Genomic DNA, 21,638 nt, shown 5'->3' on the forward strand with positions numbered 1-21,638 from the left:
AATCAAAAATCTTAGCAGTTTTCGCAGATTAAGATCATTCCAACTGGAATGAATTATTTATGTGTTAAAACTAAGCATGTGCCTAAGTACTCAGTTGCCCATCCCACAGGACAGGAATTTCCCAGTATAAACCAAAGAAGCAAAAGGAGAGAAAGAATAGGTCAGACATTTCTTTCTAGCAGTGGCCAGGCAAGTAGACTTCAGAAAAAAAACTAATGCAAAAATTAGCATGCTAGTCCTGTTTTCAATTACCGTATTTCCTTGACAGCATACATAGAGTTCTGCCTATCCCACAACAGTTTCCTTTCCTACATTCTCTTCACTCTCCTAAGCCCTTCTGCTCTGCTCAGTTTTACACAATTGTAGCAGCACTGTCTATGCATCCTTTTTAATGTGACCGCCCTCCAGAATTGTTATGTTTCCTGTTTATATTTTTCTCTAACCTTTTCTCTTCAGCCACACATTGTTCTGCCTTCTCTTCTTTGCCTCCATTCCCTTCTTTAGTGCTAACAATTCTCCCTTCTGCACAGAGCACCAGAATCTATTAACAAAGAGCCTTCACTTTGTGCCTCTCCCATGCCAGTGCAGGACTGGATATGTGGGTACCCTGACTTAGAAGCCTACGATTTAAGGTGTGATTCATTGAGATTGAAAAAAATCCCATTTTTAGACTCTGCACACCAAATTTCATACTGTCTGGTGTAGCCTGGGCTGATTTTGACTACCACAGTACATTGCTGATGAGACACTACACCTGCTATAAGCTGTTTGCCATCACATGTATGAACAGTATTAAAATGTCACTTCCCACCACTGTGCAGCCCTTCCACACCAAGTATACAGCATGTTCCAGTAAGATGAGTGAAAATTGCTGGAAGGGAAAGGGGAAACAGTGTTCTGAAACGCCAAATTTCCTCAGACCTGTTTTAATAAAGATGTACTGCCCAGGACAGGCAAGTACCACCTGCCCACGGCCTAAGTAACCACTTATACATTGCATAACTCCAGGAAGGTACCAGAATGGCAATGGAATTCCCTGCATTAATCCCACACAGTACAAACAACAGTGTGACTGTGCAGAGTGATGTACTGCTCACAGAGGCAGAAGCAGCAGCAGCAGTTTAAGCATCCTGGCCAAATCCCACTGTGTCTGGATAAATCCACCCTACAGTGGTTCTCTTTAGATGGAGTACTTCTCCCTTCCTGCACTACACTGTTGTGCAAGTTGCCTGTCACTTGAAACACAGTCCTTTTCACCCCACAGGGAGCCACATCCCCTGGTAAACACTGGGATGTTTTTTGTAAAGCACTCTGCAGTGTTTGAGGATAAAAGGCTCTTATATAAAATGTACAGTGTTGACAATGTATTTGTTTGAAGAGAAACATCCCAGCTTGAGATACAAAAGCTTTGTGTGTACAGCACTACTTTAACATTCATTTGGTTGCTTTCAGGCTTTTCTCATTTCCAGCTCCTTCAGCTGGCATAAATTCCTAAACACTTATTTAGATTTGTTTGCTTGTCTATCGCTTACAAAGCGGATTTCTACTGTACAGAGCTGTGCAGCCTTGGAAATAAGCAACACACTGCAGAAACTAAGTGAAACCAACAAATTTTTTTTTATTAAAAAGTTTTCCAAAAAAGGGTGGGATTTCTCACTCCAGAGTAGATATCCCGCTGGGACAGAAACAGCAAGAGGCAAACAAGAAGAAAGCAAAAGGCCTTCGCAGCCAAACAGACCGACACTAGCAGCTGCAATCCAGAAGATAATCCCCAATTCGAGTGAGAACTTTCTACTTTTAAAATGCATACCTATCTACCACATCCAAAAGACTAATTCTGAGGTTGGTTTGTAGAAATGGCAAGGTGTTTTATGAAAAGGTCTTGAAAAATTTTAGCCAGAACACAGAGGAATACATATCCAGGAGCTTCCCACAATGGGCAATGGGTACAGCAAGTCAGGACTCCTCAGGCCTCAATGGGTTTGTGGAACACCTCCCTCCCACATAAGAACCTGATACACAGACAGTAGTCACCTGGATCACCTCATAGCATAAGTAAAGTCACATTAACCTCCCTTTAAAGACAGCAGAGTTTAATCTTAAAAACCAGGAAAGTGAAGGCTGAATAGAGAGCAAGCAGCATGGACTAGTTTTTTGTGCTAGACTGAAACATTTCTTTCACTTTTTGTACACATACAAAAGCGCTTCATTTTTGTTGTATTACCAGTATTCCTCATTAAAATAGAAACATCTTTTATTTGGAGCTTACACAAGTTTGTTGAAACTTGCCTAAATGCTACTAAAAGAAAAAGCTCTTGGCAGTAATAGAAAAACTCCCAAAGTTACTTTCCTCTCTTTTCTGTATCAAAGGGAAAAAGGAATGCTATGCCAGCCCCTTCACAAGGCTATCACTCAGAGCAATAATTTTGGGACCAAGATCCTGTGTTATAGCTAGAACTCATTTAGACTTTCCTTTTGTGTGTAAGCAACAGTGCTTTGCGTTCATAAAAGTAGGAATTTACCAGCATGGGAAACCTGGATTTTCACCACAAGATAAGAAGGAATCCACATAGAAATAAGATGTTTGGCAGAATCCCAGCCCAGATTCTTCTTTTAGAGTCACACAGGCAGTAACAGAACAGTTGGCATCTTTGGCCACTGCAGACTGACCATTTTACTCTCAATAGCAGCACAAAGCATGCCCATCATTTATTCAGCTAGAATGCTGGAGACAGATCCCTTTGCTACTTGGGGTAGATTCTCTACACTGGAAACCCATACTGGTAGAAGCCTCTATCAGTTGAAACAAGGCTTACCTGAAGATGATGTTACTGTGTGAACTGATGTTTTTTCCTCCATACATGGAAAGAATCCAAGAGAGGCGAGGCTTCACTCCCCATGTGCTGTAACACTCTTCTGAAAGTGCATCAAAGTCCCACTTCTGAGGCTCAAACATGTCATTGACACCATCTGTGCATAAGGGCATCACCATCTCCGTGCAAGCCTGAAAGAAAGGGCAGGTCAATAAAGTATATTCTCAGAAGAACATCCAATAGCTGTTACTGCAGTATTTAAAAAAGAAGGCTCAAACAGCATTTGATGAGTAATTACTACCTACTACATAATTGGAAAGACCTTGTAAGACTGAGTTCAACCATAAACCTAAAAGTGGCAAGTCCACCTCTAAACCATGTACTAAGTGCTTAGTATCCTTTAAAAAACTCCAGGATGGTGACTCCACCACTTCCCTTTCTATCCCATTTTAGTGCTTGACATTTTTCCTAATATTCAATCTAAATCTCCTCTGGTACAGCTTGAAGCCATTTCTTCTCATTCTACTGCTTCTTACTTCAGAGACAGAAACCCACCTCCCTACAATCTCCTTTCGGGGAGATCTATAGAGCATTAAGGTCTTCCTTCAGCCTCCCTCTCACCAGACGAAATACACCTGAAACTCAGCAAGCAGCTAGATAATGAAGATACAATCCACACTTCCTGGGAAAGCTGCTTCTCTTTTCTGCCTTGCCTTCCCCACTACAATTATACTTGGTTTGTGACTACGTTTGTCATCAGTAATATCTCGCACAAGATATTGACAGCTAAATCACAATTCTCATCAGCTCTAGATCAAAAAACTACCACTAACTTGCAATTTATAAAGATTGGTGAGCATACCTGGTAGAACCAACCCATTTCACCAAGATTTTTTGTTGCAGTCAGCGACACATCTAAGCATGAGGCTTCTCCTGTATAATTGTAATATAAATTTACTGCCTGGAAAATATTTTGCAGCAACAATTTGTCAGAGAGACTGGGATCCTTCAAGAACTTGCAGACTTCCTGCAATGAAAAGAGAAGAAGTAGTCTCAATCTATAGGAATTAAATATTAATACACAACACCTGGTAGGATATTAATTTATTTTCCAAGTACAGTCAGACCACTTCCAGAAAGTGTCTTTGAAATTATATACCCTGATTATCACAACAAGTAGTATCACATATGTGTAGTGCATGCTACTATGAGGAACTTGAAACTTTATATTTCCTGATTAATTTAAAAAACAAAAACAAACAAACAAACAAAACCCCAAAAAACCACAAACAAACAAACAAAAAACACAGCCTATATAAATCAGATTTTATACATTTGTATTGTCCAGATGGGTAAGGGCCTTTTCTGGGTTAGGTTTATACCTCAGTTAAATAGAGGTAACATGGACAGTGGTGGAGGTGAGCATGTTTCTTAGTTCTTTCAGACTGATAAAAAAGCAGAAATAATTTTCGAGGTGTTTATCCTGCTCTTTGCAGACAGCCACATAGGACAGATGAATTTCCCTCTCTCCTTCATCAGGCAGGCTGCACACAAGAGAAAGATTTGATTTTATAATTAACTACTGACTAAAATACTTATATCTTACCTGCCTCACCTGCCTTACATAGTAACCCAAACTCCTGCAGGGAAATTGAATCAGAGTCTTAAAAGAATGAAAACACTCCAAGGATATAGAAATCTTGGAGAGGGCACTGTGGATAAACAGAACTGCACAAGCAAAGGCTTGCAAGTGTAAAAAGAGGTTCTGCTTTGAAAAGAGACCTTGCAAGGAGTATGTTTGTGGAGATCCACATCTTATGTCTCACTGGTTTTCCCACATCAAAAAGGACATAGGCTCAAAACGTGTTCAGTTGCAAGCTCTGTCAGCTAAGTCTCACATCAGAAACTCTAATTGCATGTGCTTTTTGTGCAGCATTTCTGCTACTCGAGAACAGCTCTGCAGGACAGCTGAGGTTTCTCAGTCATCCCTGGCCACTTCTTTCTCCTGGGCTGTTGATATAACCTATCAGACCTACACGTGGCAATTGGGCAACAAACCAGCTCATGCACAAAGTATTATTTTGGTTGTTTTTTCTCTGCACGATGCTTCTATGGAGCCAGGAAAACAAAGGAAAAGGTGCAAGCTAGGAGAGGAGGAGAGAATTAATTAAACCAAATAGTCAATTCTACAAGATATTGTTTCTAAATTACCTGTATAGGCCAAGCTGGCAGAGGCTGCAAGAAATCAGCTTTATAGGGATAATTCACCATAGCCAAGTTTATCCATGTTTCAGTCAGCCAACTTTTCAATACAACACCATCCTGAGGAGTTTTTAAGGGGCTGCACAAATGAAATGTGTTGGAAAGCCACTGCAAACCTGCATCTTTAATAAAAATAAATGGATAAAACAATATTTAGTGGATTGTATCATTAACACATATGTCAGTTGTGCTGCTACTATAAAATATTTTCAGTTAGCCTAACTAATTTAGTGAAACTATTCCACACACATACAAGTACAGCATATCAAATTTTAGTCAGCACCTCACTACAGCCTCTTTTCAGGTAGTTGTATAATCACAGAATCACTTAGGTTGGGAAAGATCCTCAAGTCCAACTGAGTCCCTATCACTGAGTTCATAGTGACTACAGTAATTTTCTTTTTCTGAATGCATCAGTTGATAAAAAGTACTTTTTTTACATTAATGACTATCTGGCCTATTTTGACAGAAGGAAAATAAGCACTGAGATTCTGATCTTAAGTCTGTTCTTATCTGACCTTAGGAATGTTTGGACCTGGATTCTGCATCCCACCAGGCCTGAAGGGAGTCTGATATAACAAAAATAGGCATTTAAAAGTAGTGCTAGGTTCACTAGGCAGTTTTCAGCACTACGAGCAGAGTTTCAAAAATCCCAAGACTTTCCCAGGTGAAAGGAAAGCCATAACACACTCCTGATTATTACTGTTCTTTGAAAAAGCACTGGTGAGGTCTTACCTGTTGAGGAAAGGTGGTTAATAGCATTCCAGGAATTCTGGATGCTCTCTGAGCAGCCTGGGCCACTCTTTTTGAAATCATTGGTCACTATGCTGAAAAATGTGCCACATGGAACCAAACCATCAAACTGCCAGATTGGGGCGGAGGCTGCCAGAGCTCTGCAAAGGGACACAAAAAGATTCTGAACCCTGCAAATGGTCTCCCATACTCTCCCCACAGCCACTGTCTAAGCAGCATTTATAATGCAGATTGGACACCCTACTCTAGGTGAACTAACCATAATGTTGCAAAATTATTCCACGGGTCTGTATGCATAAGGCTGCTGGAGGATGTAAGTCTTGGACACTGGTGCAAAAATATCAGCAAATACAAGAGGTGGAAATTCAGACTTGGTTACTTTATTGTTTTTCATTCTTATCTATCAATTGGGTCTTTCTCACTAAGCATTGTGTGAACTTAAATGAAAAGAGGCCCAGTCCATGAAAATAAACTCTCTAGCTTGTTTCCAAGAGGGTAACTAGGGTATGGAAGAGATTAAAGACCTGCCTAAAGTCATCAGGAAGTCAGGAGACCCTGAAAAAAAATTAGGTGCCAAGTCAGTGTTCCTGTGTTGTTTTCACAAAACTAACAGATAACTCTGACAAAATACACCAACCATTACCTGCTGACCTACAGCTGCCTTTGTTAGGCAAACAGTGCCTCTTCCCAAATTCAAAGTAACTTGATTCCTTCTCCCAGTACTGAAAAATTCAAGCCAGCTTGAATCATGGTATTTCACCCAGAGCAGTAATATTTATTGCAGAGAAGTAACAAATGCCAGCTCTGTTTAAGCAGGAAGGGCACACTCACCCAACAACCAGATGGGGATATTTCATCCTAAACCAGGCTGCCAGCATTCCTCCATAAGACCCTCCAATGGCTATGACTGGACTGTGCTGGGCTCCTGCAATGGTCCTCTTTAAGTATTCAACAAGTACTGCAAAGTCTGCCAGAGCTTGTTCTGATGTCAGGTAATTGAGATGCTTGGAATCCTGAGAGAAAGAATTCAGGTTATGGACAGCATGAGTTGTCTCCAGCAGCAGACTTTCTATTCCCCACAGCAGCTACAGATAAAATCAAGTCTACAGCTAAAATCACAGGCCTAGATCTGTGCCCGAGAACAAATGAAATATTCTTTGCAGGTGTCCCTCAAACCACTAAAAAAACCCCCAAACTCTAGGTTTGGGGTTTTTTTACCCTGGAATTGATAGTTACATAAAAGTAACATCTTACTCAAATTAACACTCATTGCCCTGGCAAGAATTAAAATACACAGAATTATGTTTGTATGGAATAAATTTATTGGGGAAACAAAAGATGATACTTACACTGAAAGACTCATTCCCAAAGGGCAAAGATTCTCCATAATATCTATGTTCAGCAAATACCAACATGGCATTAAGTTCTTCAGCCACATCCCACATAAAACCCTAGTTGGAGGAAAACAGACACTGAAAATAATTGCTTAAACTTGTTTAAAAGTCTCTAGTTTCAGTCTAGTGTATTCCAATTCTTTGATTAGAAAGATATCTATCAAAATGCCACTAGAAAGACAGAGTGCAACTTGGTTTTAAGGTATCATTTAAGTAAGAAAACACACAAAAGAGATATCAACCTAGAGAAGGTGATATATACACAGTATGTATATTTCAATGCTATTAAATATTATATGTTCTTGTTTTGTGAATACACAGGCAATTCCAACAGAACTCCTATAGCATGAGCTTAATCCACAGGAAATAAAAAAGGCTACAGGAGAAAAGCACTTATCCTAGGACTACATTACAGAAAACACAACACTTGTTTGGCAATAAGCAATAATTTAAAGCATTGCAATACAGTTATTTTCAACTAATAAATAAGTACAACTTGTTATTACTTGTTGGTAACAGTTTGTTACCACCAGCTATGAGAAGAAGCAAACAGATCATCTGCTGGCACACAAAGCATGCAAGCAGTCCTCAGTGGCTTTGAGCTCAGCACATGCCATCTCCTGTTGTGTTACTGGACTTTGTATTGAAATGGCTGAAAAAAACCTCACACACTCCATTCTGCATTTGTATTAGTCAGGGAAGCAAAAACTTCCACAGGTACTGCAGAGAAAAAGTCAATCTGGCTTTGATTTCCAGCTCCCTTCATATTTTACTTAATAGAGAAACAAAAATCCAAACGTGAAAATCTTCCATTTTACTTGGGGAATCCGAAGTACTAAGATAAGTTTAATTTGGTCCAAAAATTCTGAGTTGTTAGCTCAGGGCAACTATGGTGTTCCCTCTTTAAATTTTCTTCATTGCTCCAGGAATTTAATACAAGTGCATCCCTCTGGTTTGTTTGGGCTTCAAATAGGACTCTGAACTCCCTTACACTTTTTCTGTGCTTTTGTTCAGCTTCCTCTTCCTCCTATAACAATCACAGCAATCATTACAAACTTATCTTTCAACAACCTTCTGTGATTGTCTTCTTGTTCCTCCTCCCTGTTTCAGTATGCCATTACTGCAGGTAGGGCTGTGATCCCGCTATTTCCCACTTACTGTGTTGTTGCAGAACCACTCGATGTCTCCTTCGTTGCCTGTATAGAACAGTATTGGCCCACTGCCCTTCCTCCAGTGCTGATCTGCCACCAGGTACCGCTGCTGGAATGTCCGGTTTTCATCAAATCCAAAGTGATCAATCTGTAACAACAGGCATCAGCAACATGTTCAGAAAACTAGAACTGATCCTGGAGCCTACTGGGAGTGCTGACGCCTCTAACTGGGAGTTAAAATTAAAAATATATATGTCATTAAATTAATTTATATTCCTAATTCACCAAATTATTTCCGCTTTGTGGAAAAAAAATAGTCAGAATTACATATATTGTATATAACTGAAGGAGAAATATTATTTTCAGCCATTAAGGAAAAAAATCCATGCCCTTTTTATAGCACCCTACTTAACACCAGATATTCTAAATATATTTAGGAAGTTAGTCAAATCTGCTAAGAGGTCACAAAGTACCTTGTGCAATAAAACTATCAACAAGTAAAAAGAGTCATTACAGGATGTTCCAAGTCTCTGGAAAACCTTACTAGCCTAGTTCTTAAAAAAAAAAAAAAACCCACAAAACAAAACAAAACAAACAAACAAAAAAACAAAAAACAAAAAACAAAAAAACAAAAAAAAACAAACAAACAAACAAACAAACAAACAAACAAACAAAAAAACCAAAAAAAACCAAAAAAACCCACAGCAAACTAAACAAGAAAGAACTCCAAAACTAAAACCAACAAAAATACCACCTCTCTTCTTTCTCTCCTCCTTCTGGCACAAGAATTAAATTTAAACAGATTCTTGTTAGAAAGTGTGTTTTTATTGCTTACCACTGCTCTACAAATATTGCCAGCCTGTAGACATCATACCCCTTAATCCAAATCTCACTGTTAGATTTATTCCCTCATTAGAAATTCAATTCCTAAGATCAGTTTTTTACAGCTTTTACTCACACCACTTTGTATTCACCATCCACCTCTACCTTTACCCTAGAATTCATCCACACTGAAAACTTTATCCATTGCTTTTACAAGTAACTCCTTGCATGGGCATAATCTTATTCTGGAATAGCCATACAGGCTTTTGCTATGAAATATAAAATAAACCAGACCACAGAATTACTCCAGATCTATCCTATTTAATTATCATGTATTCACTGTTCTTCACTACTTTTATTCATCAGCTGAAGATGACCTGTACCTTCCTAATTTTAACTTTCATCAGCACATCAATCCACCTTTTCCTGTCATAGTTCCTGCTGGTGGTAACAGCCTGACATCTGCTGGCTTGAGGATCTCTGCTCATCCATCCATCCATCTGCCTTCAACATCCAAACTCTGCCACACCTCTCAGATGCTACAGGAAACAAACTTTCACATTCCCTATTTTGGGAACATCTGCAAGTAAAAGTTGAAAAGCAGCAGATCACACCCAAATCCAAGCACTTGCTGTTATCACAGTAACCCAGAAAAGCCTAAAGCTTGACCTGCAGGATCCAGCTACTCCACACCAGGTACTTGTATTTGCTTTGGGTCAAAGAGAGCACAGGAACTTATTTCAGATGTACAGTCTGCTACAGTCTCTAAACTCCCTCAAAGGTGACTCACTCTTGGACTCAAGCAGGAGGAGGTGTGTGCTGCAGCTCACTGCTACAACAGCAGGAGCAGGTCTGGGCATGGTGTGGACAGGCATGAGAGACAAAGTCTTTGCCTTCAACAGGTAACTTCAGTGACTGCTTCCAGACCCAAATAAAACTATTTTATGTACTTTCACAGTTTTCCTCAGGGAGGCCATTTGCTCCTCACTTGTAAGTACATGGTGATGCTATTATGAGCACATTTAAGGGCTCTTTCACTGAACCTCAGTACTGACAACACACGCTGGGCTTGTTTCACAGTGACAGCTCACCTCCACAGTTATTAATTTTAAAAGTGATTAAATGTAGAAAGGCAGAACAACATCAGCCACTGAAAAAGTCTCTGGCCATAAGACCTTGGGACAATTAAAGAGAACAATCAGTTAAGGCACATCTAAAAAGTCACTATATCGTTTGATAAACTCCAACACTATTAGAAAGCACAACTAACACATCTTTTGTTCCATGTCTATTTGTAAATGGGGGAAATTCTTCTTTTATTTAAAATTTTTTGTTAGGCTGCTTGCCAGAGACAGGAAAAACAGGCCCATGTGTCCTGCTTGCCTTTTATGGAATCATCTAAAATTAAATATTTATATTTAGAACTTGATTCTACATCCTTCCTGCTTGAAGCTAAAGTGCCAGCTTGAGGACTACAGCCCAAAAGCTTTTCAACTTTCCCAACTACAAAGATATAAGCCAGTGCAGGCAGCTTAACATCCAACAGCCAAAAAAAAAAAAAAAAGTACAGAGCAAAAACTAAAGCAAACACCAAAAAAATAGAAAACCAAGCAAAAAAAAAACTAGAGAGAAATTTTTTGATACCAGGCTGAGCTTATCCAACAGGGTATTGGGCAGAACAGATTCTAAAGACCCTCTTACTACTCCTATTCCACAGGAGCTAGAAAATTAGGAGAGTAATACTCCAACATTCACATATTTTCCGAAATTATGGCTAGTATTCTTTAGAGATATGATTTACTGCAGTCTCTCCTCTGATGTGATCTGCAAGTCTACTTCCCCAAAACAAACCATAAAATCACAATGCTCTAGTCAGTCTATCTTTCAAAACCAAGAGAGAGGAAAGTACAGGAATTTAAGTTCTCTTTTAGTGGTTTTAGTAACCATGTTGATCAGAGTCATCTGTCTTGACTCTGACATGCTGTACACTCCCTCACTGCTATCAGTCATGTTATTCTTTCCTATTCCTCCTTCAGTCAAAAAAATTGATACTCCCACAACAGTTAAATTGCCTCTGTTCATCATATTCATAGCACATCCAACTGTGGATACGTGTAAGATCCCAGGCAGAACAAACACAAATCCAGACTTCTCCAGAACAAAAAAAAAAAAAAAAAAAAAAACCCAAACAAAACAAACAAACAAACAAAACAAAATCACAAGTAGCTATTACTCCGGAAACTCCTTTAGTTCTAGATGATGTGGCTTCATACCTTGCAGTATCTTGTCTTTGCAAGGGTAAGACATACACTGTAAATAAAAAAAAAAAATCCAAAACAAAACCTAATGTTTGTAAAGCAGTCAGAGGAGAAAGTGTCACAAATGCTGGTTATTGCCAAGAAATTCAAAGAAATTCTAAATCCAGAACATCAAAACACGGTGTGGAGGGTTTCCCAAGGAGTATCTTCTCACAAGAGTAAAAACTGTGTTAAAATGTGTCAAGCCAGAGGGAAGAAGCCCAAGAATCACTATAAAATTGTGAGGTGAAAGGTTTGGAAGGCAGAGAAAGCTGCAGTTCAGGAACAGCAGGTGGAGCTGTTGTGCAGCCAAACTGTGCAGCAGGAGCGCAGGGCTGTGCACAGGAGCTGCTGAGTCTCATTCAAACAATTTTCTTTATTTCATCATTCCTTATAGAACAGACCTGCAAACAGGTAATAAACCCCAGCAACTGTGTGAAGCCTACTGTAGTACTCAAATAAACCAAATATTTTTATACATTTATTTAAAAGCAGATGTCATTAAAAAGTTGAACCAGAAAGGTTTCTTCCCCCCCACTCTTAGGCAAAAGGAGTAAGATAAAAGCAAAGACTTTTACAAGCAGACCACAACAGCAAAAAGAAAAAAAAATCTGTTTAGTACACATTTAGAACACCTTAACTGCTGGTTAAAACAACGGTAATGGCATACTAGCAAATATATGTTTTTTCCAGTTAAAATTTTTATAATTACAATTGCATCTAGGATGTCAGCAGTAAGCACAAGGTCCTGAGCAATCCTAAACAATTTTGAAATTGGCCCTGCTTTGTGTGGGAGATTCAAAGAGATGATGCCAAAGTTTCCTTCTAAAACTAAACCATTCTAGAATCAATGCAAACCAGTTACTCAGCCCAAAGTTCTACGCTTCTCTAAACAGGATTATCTGGCAAGTTTGGTAAAAAAATAACAACACTGTCATCATCAGCGATGCAACAGAAATGTTTTACAGATAAAAAGTATGATCAGCTGACACAAGAACAGTCATTCTGATACTAATAAAAGGAAGGACAAAATTAGAAAAAGCAGCACTGAAACTCATAAGTTATGAATAAGTCTTTAAGAGAAACTCTTGTTAGCCGAGACAGGCAGGATGGCAAAGTGAGCACTTAAATTTCAGTTCCTCATACAAAAACTTTTGTGAACACTGCTCCATTAAGAAAGCCTCCTATTTTCCTGCACACCTTTGAGTCCAAAGACTCACAAAGCACTTGGGGAAAATAAAAACAAACACACGGCAGATGGCTTGTGAGGCAGGCAGCTCTGATGGAAGAGTGTGGGCACTCCCCAAGGCAGGGCTGCTGGGAACTGCACTCCCTGAGCTGCATGACAAACATCAGTGGGCAGCACAAGGCATTGAGCCCACGAGGATGATGAGAGCACCAGACTGAAGGCTCAAGTCAGCAGCTTTGATCCTTCAGCTCAGAGAAACTTTCTACAGAGAAGTGCAGCTCATCAGCTCAGGGTGAAGCACCTTCCCCAGACAGACTCACTGAACAAACCACACTGGGAGGAATGGCCAAACCCCACCTGGATGCCTTCTGTTTGAACTACACAGCACCTTTCTGTATCTTTACCTTATAACTACGCATGTACACTGTGCTTTTGTTGAGCTCTCAAAGATTACTTATCTCAAGGTGGTTTTTTCATAATGTGCTTTCTTGCTATTTTAAAAGTCCATTTAAAATAAAACAAGATGTTGGGGAAGTTGAATCAGGGAAACATAAGTATGATTGCTTATCAAAAGATTCTGAAAATATGAAATCTATCATCAAAATAGAAATGGAAACTTACTTTGAGTTGTAGGATACCGAGTCTTAGTTACTATATAACCTGAAGACAATAGCCTGGCCAGCTGAAGGAGAATCCCTTTTGATTGAACAATACCTTTCTGCTGGCTAAGTGATCCAAAGGTCAATATAGCAAAACAGGAAACTCTGAAGTATAGTTTTTAGAGCTTAAAATATAACACAGTATGGTAATGTAATAGTTCTTACAGGCTGTCTGTAGATTCTATAGGATTTTGTGTCTTGTATTGGTTGGTCACTGTAAATTAGAATACTCATCACAAAAGGAGATATAATGTATTGTAACCAGGACCTCGCTCTCTTGCTCTCTCCCCCCTGAGCTCTTAGCTCCTCTCTTGCTTGCTCTTTTCCCCCTACTCTATTAGCTCTCTTTTTCACCTGCTCTTTCACCTCTGCTCTCTTCCCCCTGTACTCTGACCCCTGCCACCTTGCTCTCTTGCTCCCCTCTTCTTACCCTCTTGCTCTTTCTCCCTCTCTCTCTGGGACTTCCCTTCAGCCGAGGCTGGTGGCTGAAGGCAAGGCCCTTTCTACCCACGACCTTTGCAATAAAACCACGTATTTTAGAATATCTCAGGTCAGCAGAGTTCCTTGTCCCTGCCGTCCTCAAATGCTCCAACAACAAGACACTCTGCCACACATCGTGCCAGGAGAGGAGACAATAAGGCACACTAGATGTTATTGTGCAGATATTAGTCTGCTTAATGTACTTTTGGAAGTATTGAGGAACTTGGGCAATGAGTAAAGTACAAAGACAAACCAGGACACGTGGGCTAAAACCCACTTCCTTCTCAGCAGCACCTCAGGGCCATCAGTGACTACAGAGACAGGGCAGCAAAGCCTTTACCAAAAATGACTATAATTCACGGGGCAGTTTTTAACTGAAAGCATCTAATATCATTTGAGGTGGTAAATCAGCACCTGATGTTATATGCTTTTGTGTTTCTGGCAAGGTTGTGAGCGTCTGAAAGCCTTTCTGTGATGCCTTGAATTTCAATCCTCTATGCAATAGCTTTATTTTCCCAAATTGGATATCCCATGTGAAATCAAGCTGGTTGGTTTACTGGTGAGAAGCCAGGGGATTTTAAGTCATGCTTTACTCTCCAAATGTCCACGGAGTTGTTTTGAGGGCTCATCCTGTCTGAATTATTTCCTGAGGACAGGAAGATACAGGATAGTCTGAGGATATCCTCCTGTGTGAACAGCAGAGTAGACCTTAGCTTCCTTGGGATTTCACTGATGTGTTTATATTCCTGCTTTTACTCCTGATGGGCTGTGGGGGATTCCAGTCAGCTGGCCCTATTAGTTTTGTTTCCTCTTATAACCTTTGCTTCCTCTATTCAAATTTGAAGTTTATGAGGGCAGGGACTTTCTTGTAATGTTTGTATAACAAAGGAGGAGAGGGCGGGGGACAGATTTTGTTCAGCCTGCCAGGACTGAGGTTTCATCCCACCAGTACCTACTAAGATTCTCTGTTTATCCCTGCTCAGTGCAGGAAAGGGAGGGGGGGGAAAAAAATAAAAATCAAGCTTAGCTTTGTCCCATCTTTTTAATTTTAAATACAAGGAATTAGGTGCTTCCTTGCTTTCAAGGATGATAGTTATGCAAGGAACAGAAGAGACTGAAGATTTGCATCCCTCTGTTGAAATGCACAATCATTTGGTGCTCTGTGGAAGAGCAGGGAGATGTAAACTGCACCCTTTTGCATCGGTCTGGGTAATCCACTAACTTGAAAGTCTTAGATGCAAATATCAGAAATTAAAAGAAATAGGATCATAGATTAGAATAACAGAACTGCTTAGGCTGGAACGACACCTTTAAGACTGAGTTCAACCATTAACCCAGCACTGACAACCCATCCTTAAACCACATCCCCAAGAGCCACATCCACACATCTTTTGAACGCTTTCAGAGACGGCAATTCCACCACTTCCCTGGACATCCTGTTGCAGTGCCTGACAAGCCTTTCAGTGAAGATTTCCTACTATCCTAAACCTCCCCTGTTGGAATTTGAGGTCATTTCTTCGCATTCTACTGCTTGCTACTTCAGAGACAGAAACCCACCTCCCTACAATCTCCTTTCATGAAGCTGTAGAGAACATTAGGGTCTCTCCTCAGTCTCCCTCTCACCAGATGAAACACCTCAGTTCCCTCAGCCACTCCTCATCAGACTTGTGCTCCAGACACTTCTCCAGCTCAGCTGCCCTTCTCTGGACAGTCTTCAGCCCCTCAATGTCTTTCTTGCAGTGAGGGGGGCCAGAACTGACCACAGGGTTTGAGGTGTGGCTTCAGCAGTGCCCAGGACAAGGGGACAGTCACTGCCCTGGTCCTGCTGGCCACACCATGGCTGATCCAGGCCAGGATGTCACTGGTCTTCTTGGCCACCTGGGCACACCCTGGATCATGTTCAGCTGCTGTTGACCAGCACTCCCAGATCCTTTTACCCTGGGCACCTTTCCAGCCATTCTTCCCCAGGCTGGTAGCAGTGCCTGAGGTTGCTGTGACCAAAGGGCAGAACTGAGCACTTTGCCTTGCTGAACCTCATACAACTGGCCTCAGCCAGTGGATTCAGCCTGTCCAGATCCCTCTGCTGAGCCTTCCTGCTCTCCAGAAGACCAGCAGCTGGATTTAACCCCACTCACCGCCACTCTCTGGGCTCAGCCATCCAGCCAGTTTTCCACCCATCAGAGTATGCTCATCCAAGCCAAGACTGACTCTGTCACTGTCATTTTCCACAAGCTCTGTAATTCAGATGTTTTGTTCACCAGATTTAATTTTATTTGTTAATCTATCACATTTACCAAACCATACAGATAACAACAGACACGCTTTTTGACTATTTATTGTTTCCAGTTTCTATTCAACTACTGAGATGGTCTAGGGCAACTGTTACCAGTTTTTCCTTGACTGTAATCTTAAAGGTCTTTTGCAGCCTAAATGTATCTGATTCTCCACTTCATGCATCTTTCTGAAGCTTCTCTTATCCTGCAGAAATCACAGCACCTGCTCCCCCAATCCTGTATAAGGAAGTTTGATTTCTAGCACAGATTTATCTCTTCAGTGATTAAAAGACATGAACAAGGAAAACTTCAGACAGGAACTCTATCCCTGCCCTGAGTCACAGAGTTTGGACAGACACTTGAAAAGACCAAAGAAAATTTCAACAGCTACAGGATATGCTGTAGGAAAGCACCAGGGTACTCAGGTCAGCCCTTGTTAGAAACAAACAGTACATGATGAAAGGTTATTTTTATGTCGGAAGCCCAACCAGCTAATGAGAACACAAACAAATTGATTTCAACTTCCACAAACCATTAATAGTTTTGTGCTGCAATCAAACATCCAGATTCTGCTTACCATGTAAAAATGAAGACTATAAACACATTTAGGCTTTAATTACTTAGGTGTAAAATCCTCCAGCAGACACAGGGAAGATGCTATTCTCTGTTAAAACTCCTCCATTTGGAAGGAGAAGTACCACAGGGACTCTAAACATTTTCTGTCCCAGACTTGAGAGCAACAAAGCTTGAGCACAAGGAGGAGAATGGGTGACCAAGGCAGGAATGGCTTCAATCAGCTTTACTGCTGTCACTCCTTAACCAGTCTCCATTCCCCTGCCACCTGGTTCTTTTCAGAGCAATGAAGAGGCTTGTGCTGCTCAGACTCTACACAACTCTGCAACAAACTATTAACTACCCCAAATGTTCACATCATTGACGCTTCCATTCAAGGCATTATTTTCCTGGTGAAATTCTTACACAGGACAAGGGATGGGGCAAGGCACAGGGAACAAGCAGCTCAAAGTCCTACTTCACAAGGTGTGATTTCACAAGGCTGAAAAAAGCACCAAGATGCACTACACCAGTAAGTTACCCCTGTGCAAGGTCTCTCAGACCCCTAACAGGCAAAGGCCACTAATTTTTTCCATGTGCTTTCCAGATTGAATTACAAATCCATCACATTCAGAGGATTAACTTCAGAGGAAAGGAAAAAATTAGATGCGAAATGTCAATATGTCATAGATTAAGCAGCATAAAAGCATTCCAGGTTTTTTTAGAAATGGTCTAAAATTCTGTGTAGGACTAATTGTTTAAGCAAAAGAATTTGCAAAGTTTCATCTTCTCTGATGAACATAGTTTTCATTTGAGACTTCCTTTATTTTTCTTTTTAACAGAGACACAGGGAATAAAAGCATTTCAGATCCAAGATAATATTTTTGTTTAGTCAAATTAAATATTTAAACCAGCTCCACCCTTACCCTAAAAAGGTCTAGAACTGTCTACTTTGCTAAATATTTTTTTAAGGCTTAATTCCAGTTGCAATTGTTTCATTTCCCAGGTTTTCAGAACTATAAATAAATTTGCTTTACCATTCTCCCAGCCTTAGTTCAACCACTATTACTTGTATTTTATTTTCTATTGCTAATCCTACAACAGAGGACCCAAGGAAGGAGAGATGAACAGTGACAACAAAGAGGAAAACTGTCCTGTCATTTATTCAGATAATCTAATTAGGTAGAGCATAAACAAAATAACAAAAGCTCAGTGCAGGGATGACAGTTTATCAGTATTAAAAGGCTAAGTATTTTACACATGACACTGGGGATCATGTACTTAGTAGACACCAATTCTGATGAATATTGAGGTGGTGGAGAAAAAATTTCAGAAAAAGCAGAAAAGCAGCAATTACTTCTACAGCTCTGATGCAATAGCAAAAATACCATGTAGCAACTGCTACTTTGGCAAGCTTGCAACACCAAGGAACAACTACGCTGCAAGATGCTGGCAGACAGGATGATGGGGAAATCAGCAGCATTCAGGGAAATATCTGCAGCTCCCTGCACCACTAAGCGTGTCCATATTGGCAATCAGAGGGAAAGGACATCACACAGTACCATGGCTCCACGGTATCCCATACAGGTAGAAAGCTCCTCTTCAGCAAAGAGACACACATCTCAAATTTTACTCCACAAGCACCTTTTCCAGCTAGTCTTCACATAATCACTTTGGCTTCCAGCCTGACACAAGGGTGAACTTGTACACAAGATCTGTATCTTGGCTGCAGGGGTGAATTGAATGGAAAAAAACTGTTATATCAATTTAAAGTTAGAAGCAACAGCCCACAAGGATCAAAAGTTTTGTTCTTTGCTCACTGTGTGAAACTTGAAAAAAAATAAAATAAAATAAAGAAAATTAGCCCACTTCACCACAGGCAGGGGGTATCTATTGACTGTGCTTAAAAGAAACACTATTCCATTCTTCTGTCTATGCATTGTGTCTATGCATAATTATGCAATTATGTCTATGCATAATTCTCTGAACTGACAACCCTGGAAAACAAAGAAATTAACCATTTCGCAGTATTAGTAAGATGGCCTAGTACAGCCTGGTTTACCTCACTAAATTTCTTAGAAGCTTCACTGCTTTAGATGTAAAATCCAAGTATTACAGGATGCATGAAATAAATTAAGGTATTCAGCTTTTGAAAGCTTGAAATGAAATAATCAAGTTTGACTTCTGGTCTCTCACCAACTTGGCAAAATGCTACAAATTATCTGCATGATCTACAACAACTTGGTATGCTGATGGCTGGTCTTGATCTCCTCAAAGTCAGATGAAGAAATAGACACAGAACTTAAAATTTCCTTTTGAACTTTGTTTTCCTCCATATTTCCCTACCCAGTCCCCAACACACACACAAAAAAAAAAAAAAAAAGGAAAACAAACCGAAAAAAACATGAACAAACAATCCAAAACCAACCAGCTCTAAGACTCTGTTTCAACTTGTAGAATCTCATGGTACAAGCCAAATTCAGCGAGTTAACAGGAGTTCTCCTGCACATCTGGTTTGTAAACAGCTTACTACTTCTGCCATAGGCAGTTCTGTTTATTGTTTGGCTCTTTAGACTTTAATCTAGAGAGTCTATCAGAAATCTTTCAGTGGCCTATTACAGCTTTTAACAATTAAAGCTGGTGAGATATGAAATGCTCACTTTCAGTGAGGGAGTAGTGATCATTGATGTTTTTTGAGTCACTAGTATTAACTGCTCACTTGAAGGAAGAGGCTGCAAGTGGTGAGGAAATTGTTTCCTGCCTAATTTGAGAATCTGATGTCTGCATTGTGACCCCATAGATAAGTAGTGCATAAAAATAAAAATTCACTGACAAGTTTTAACAAGTACTTCCCCGTTTTCCTGTTCACTGAATAAGAGCTATTGTTCCTGCTTGTGGACCTGGTTTATAGCTTACAGTTCCCATTTTAAATCCTGCTATGAAATCACAGAGTAAGGGCTGCCAAGTACTCCTGTACTACTTGATGAGTAAAACACATATTCCAAGTAATTCACCTCAGAGACAAACATCAGCATCATTTCTCCTCTAAACACCGGCATAACTTTTAATTGGTACCAAGGGGCTCTGTAAAAAGCACTTTGTTTTTTCCTCAACCAGAAGCCAAAAGTGCTATTGTATTATGGTGCCAGGCATGAAAAACAAACCCATCCTAACCATTCCCAACATCTGTTACTATTCTGAGCCACCAACCTGAGTCACAATAAGATGCTAAATAAGATGCTAACCATAATTAAAAATTATAACCTCAACCCACTTCAATGTCTTCCTAAGCAACTTTTAGACTTATGACTGAAAACTACTTCATTAGGCTTAAAAAACCATTTATATCCATTCTAATTTTCAATCAGGGCTTTTATCTTCTGTACTTCAAAATTTCAGTCTGTAATAAAAAATAGGGTATTAAAGACTCCTGATAAAGCCAGAAAGGATCAAATTGCATTACTTTTTAAACTTCTTCACTCCGAAGCTTCAACATACATTGTTTTTATGCACGCACAATATGAAGTGTGGATTATTTCAGAGCAAAGACTTGTATGTGAATTTATTATGAGATATTGACATAAGTGTGAAATCTAGGAAGTTATGAAATGTAATCAGAATCCTTCTTTTGGAAGGGGTGACATAACTGACATGTATTAGTTCAAAAGACAATCTTATTGAAAGACCAGCTTCAGTAAGTTGCTGAACAAAAATTAATTTGTACTTATTACATTGGTTCTTGGACAAATTCATAGAAGTTGAGGTGATTGAGGTGAAAAGTTCACCAGCAGAGTCTCACACAGCCATCAATTCTAAAATTGATAACCACATCCACTCTCCTTTCTAAGAGGAGTTTATCCCTGAGAAGCCTTCAACTATCAGGAATTTTAAGGCATCATGCTCTCAGCAGTACTGGACATGAAGCACCACAAGTCCTCAGGCTGTGGTATTTGCAACACCAGTATGTGTGCCAAAGGCAGAGGTACAAAGGTACAAGACAAGGTTCCCCCCAAAGGTCAGAAATTACTGACTCCAGACCCTCCTCGACACGCTCTAAGATTATTTCTACTTGGGTAAAGAGAACTAGATGGATCTTGGATGCCTCACCAAGTCATTCCAATGAATTTGAACTGTGGTCACAGACACAGCTGCTTCAAAAGAAGCCACCCCAACACTGGTGATCCTAATACAGCTCTATACATTCTACACATCACTGTCTCTGTGAAGGTCCATCTTGGATGGATGACTTTAACACACAAATCACAAACAACTGTTTACCAGGCAAACAAATTACCACAGACTGGCCTACAAAAGTCAAATCAGTACATCAGAGAAGCTGTAAAGGAGATCATCATCCCCTAAACAGACAAAATCTTTTAAAGATGTGGCTGATGGGAGAGTTTCTCCTTCAAGGGCCATCTCCTGTTCTAGGCCTGCGTGAGGTACCTTTTACTGAGGTAATTTCACTCATACATAGGAGGAGTAGAGGGATGAAAAACATCCATTACTTTTGAAGGGTGAGGAAAAGAAAAAAATCACACCTCCAAGACAAAATAATAGAAGTTATTAAATATATATGCACAATTCAGCAAACAAGATAAGATGCTAGTCACACTGACACAGGCACTGCGTGACTGATTGCTCAATATTCTGGACTTTAGCCCCACCATCACAGATGTCTGACACTTAAAGGAGTAAACAGGAGGAAGTTTAACACAAATGAGCGTTGAGCTTAACTCTGATCCTGTTATTTCTCCATTTTTATGAAAACAGACTTAAATGTCATTGATTCAGTGACATTTAAAAGCTGACACTAAATCCTCAAACAATGTTACATGTTTATAGACTGTCATGCCCAGAGATTCCAATGTGCAGCAGTAATAAATTATGCACAGTGATCAAGAAATAACTTTTTAGACAACAAATCATGCAAGGAATCTATTTAAACTGTCAAAGTTTTCTTCTGTAGAACTATTAAATATTAAAAGACTAT

General features: G+C 39.8%; 1 protein-coding gene across 1 annotated transcript in view; it reads right to left on the reverse strand.

The window, feature by feature from the left end:
• Positions 1 to 21,638, reverse strand: part of PRCP (prolylcarboxypeptidase) — a 29,279-nt gene that overhangs the window by 4,558 nt on the left and 3,083 nt on the right. The window contains exons 2-8 of the mRNA XM_083854617.1: positions 8,381 to 8,521; positions 7,178 to 7,279; positions 6,660 to 6,841; positions 5,811 to 5,968; positions 5,025 to 5,197; positions 3,676 to 3,840; positions 2,817 to 3,004 (exon numbers count right to left, since the gene is read on the reverse strand). Of these exons, the coding sequence (XP_083710743.1) occupies positions 2,817 to 3,004; positions 3,676 to 3,840; positions 5,025 to 5,197; positions 5,811 to 5,968; positions 6,660 to 6,841; positions 7,178 to 7,273 (962 nt within the window). The 5' untranslated portion in view covers positions 7,274 to 7,279; positions 8,381 to 8,521. The remainder of the gene's footprint in view (positions 1 to 2,816; positions 3,005 to 3,675; positions 3,841 to 5,024; positions 5,198 to 5,810; positions 5,969 to 6,659; positions 6,842 to 7,177; positions 7,280 to 8,380; positions 8,522 to 21,638) is intronic.

This window comes from Zosterops lateralis, assembly GCF_965231275.1.
Source record: "Zosterops lateralis genome assembly, chromosome: 2".
Lineage (NCBI taxonomy): Eukaryota > Metazoa > Chordata > Aves > Passeriformes > Zosteropidae > Zosterops > Zosterops lateralis.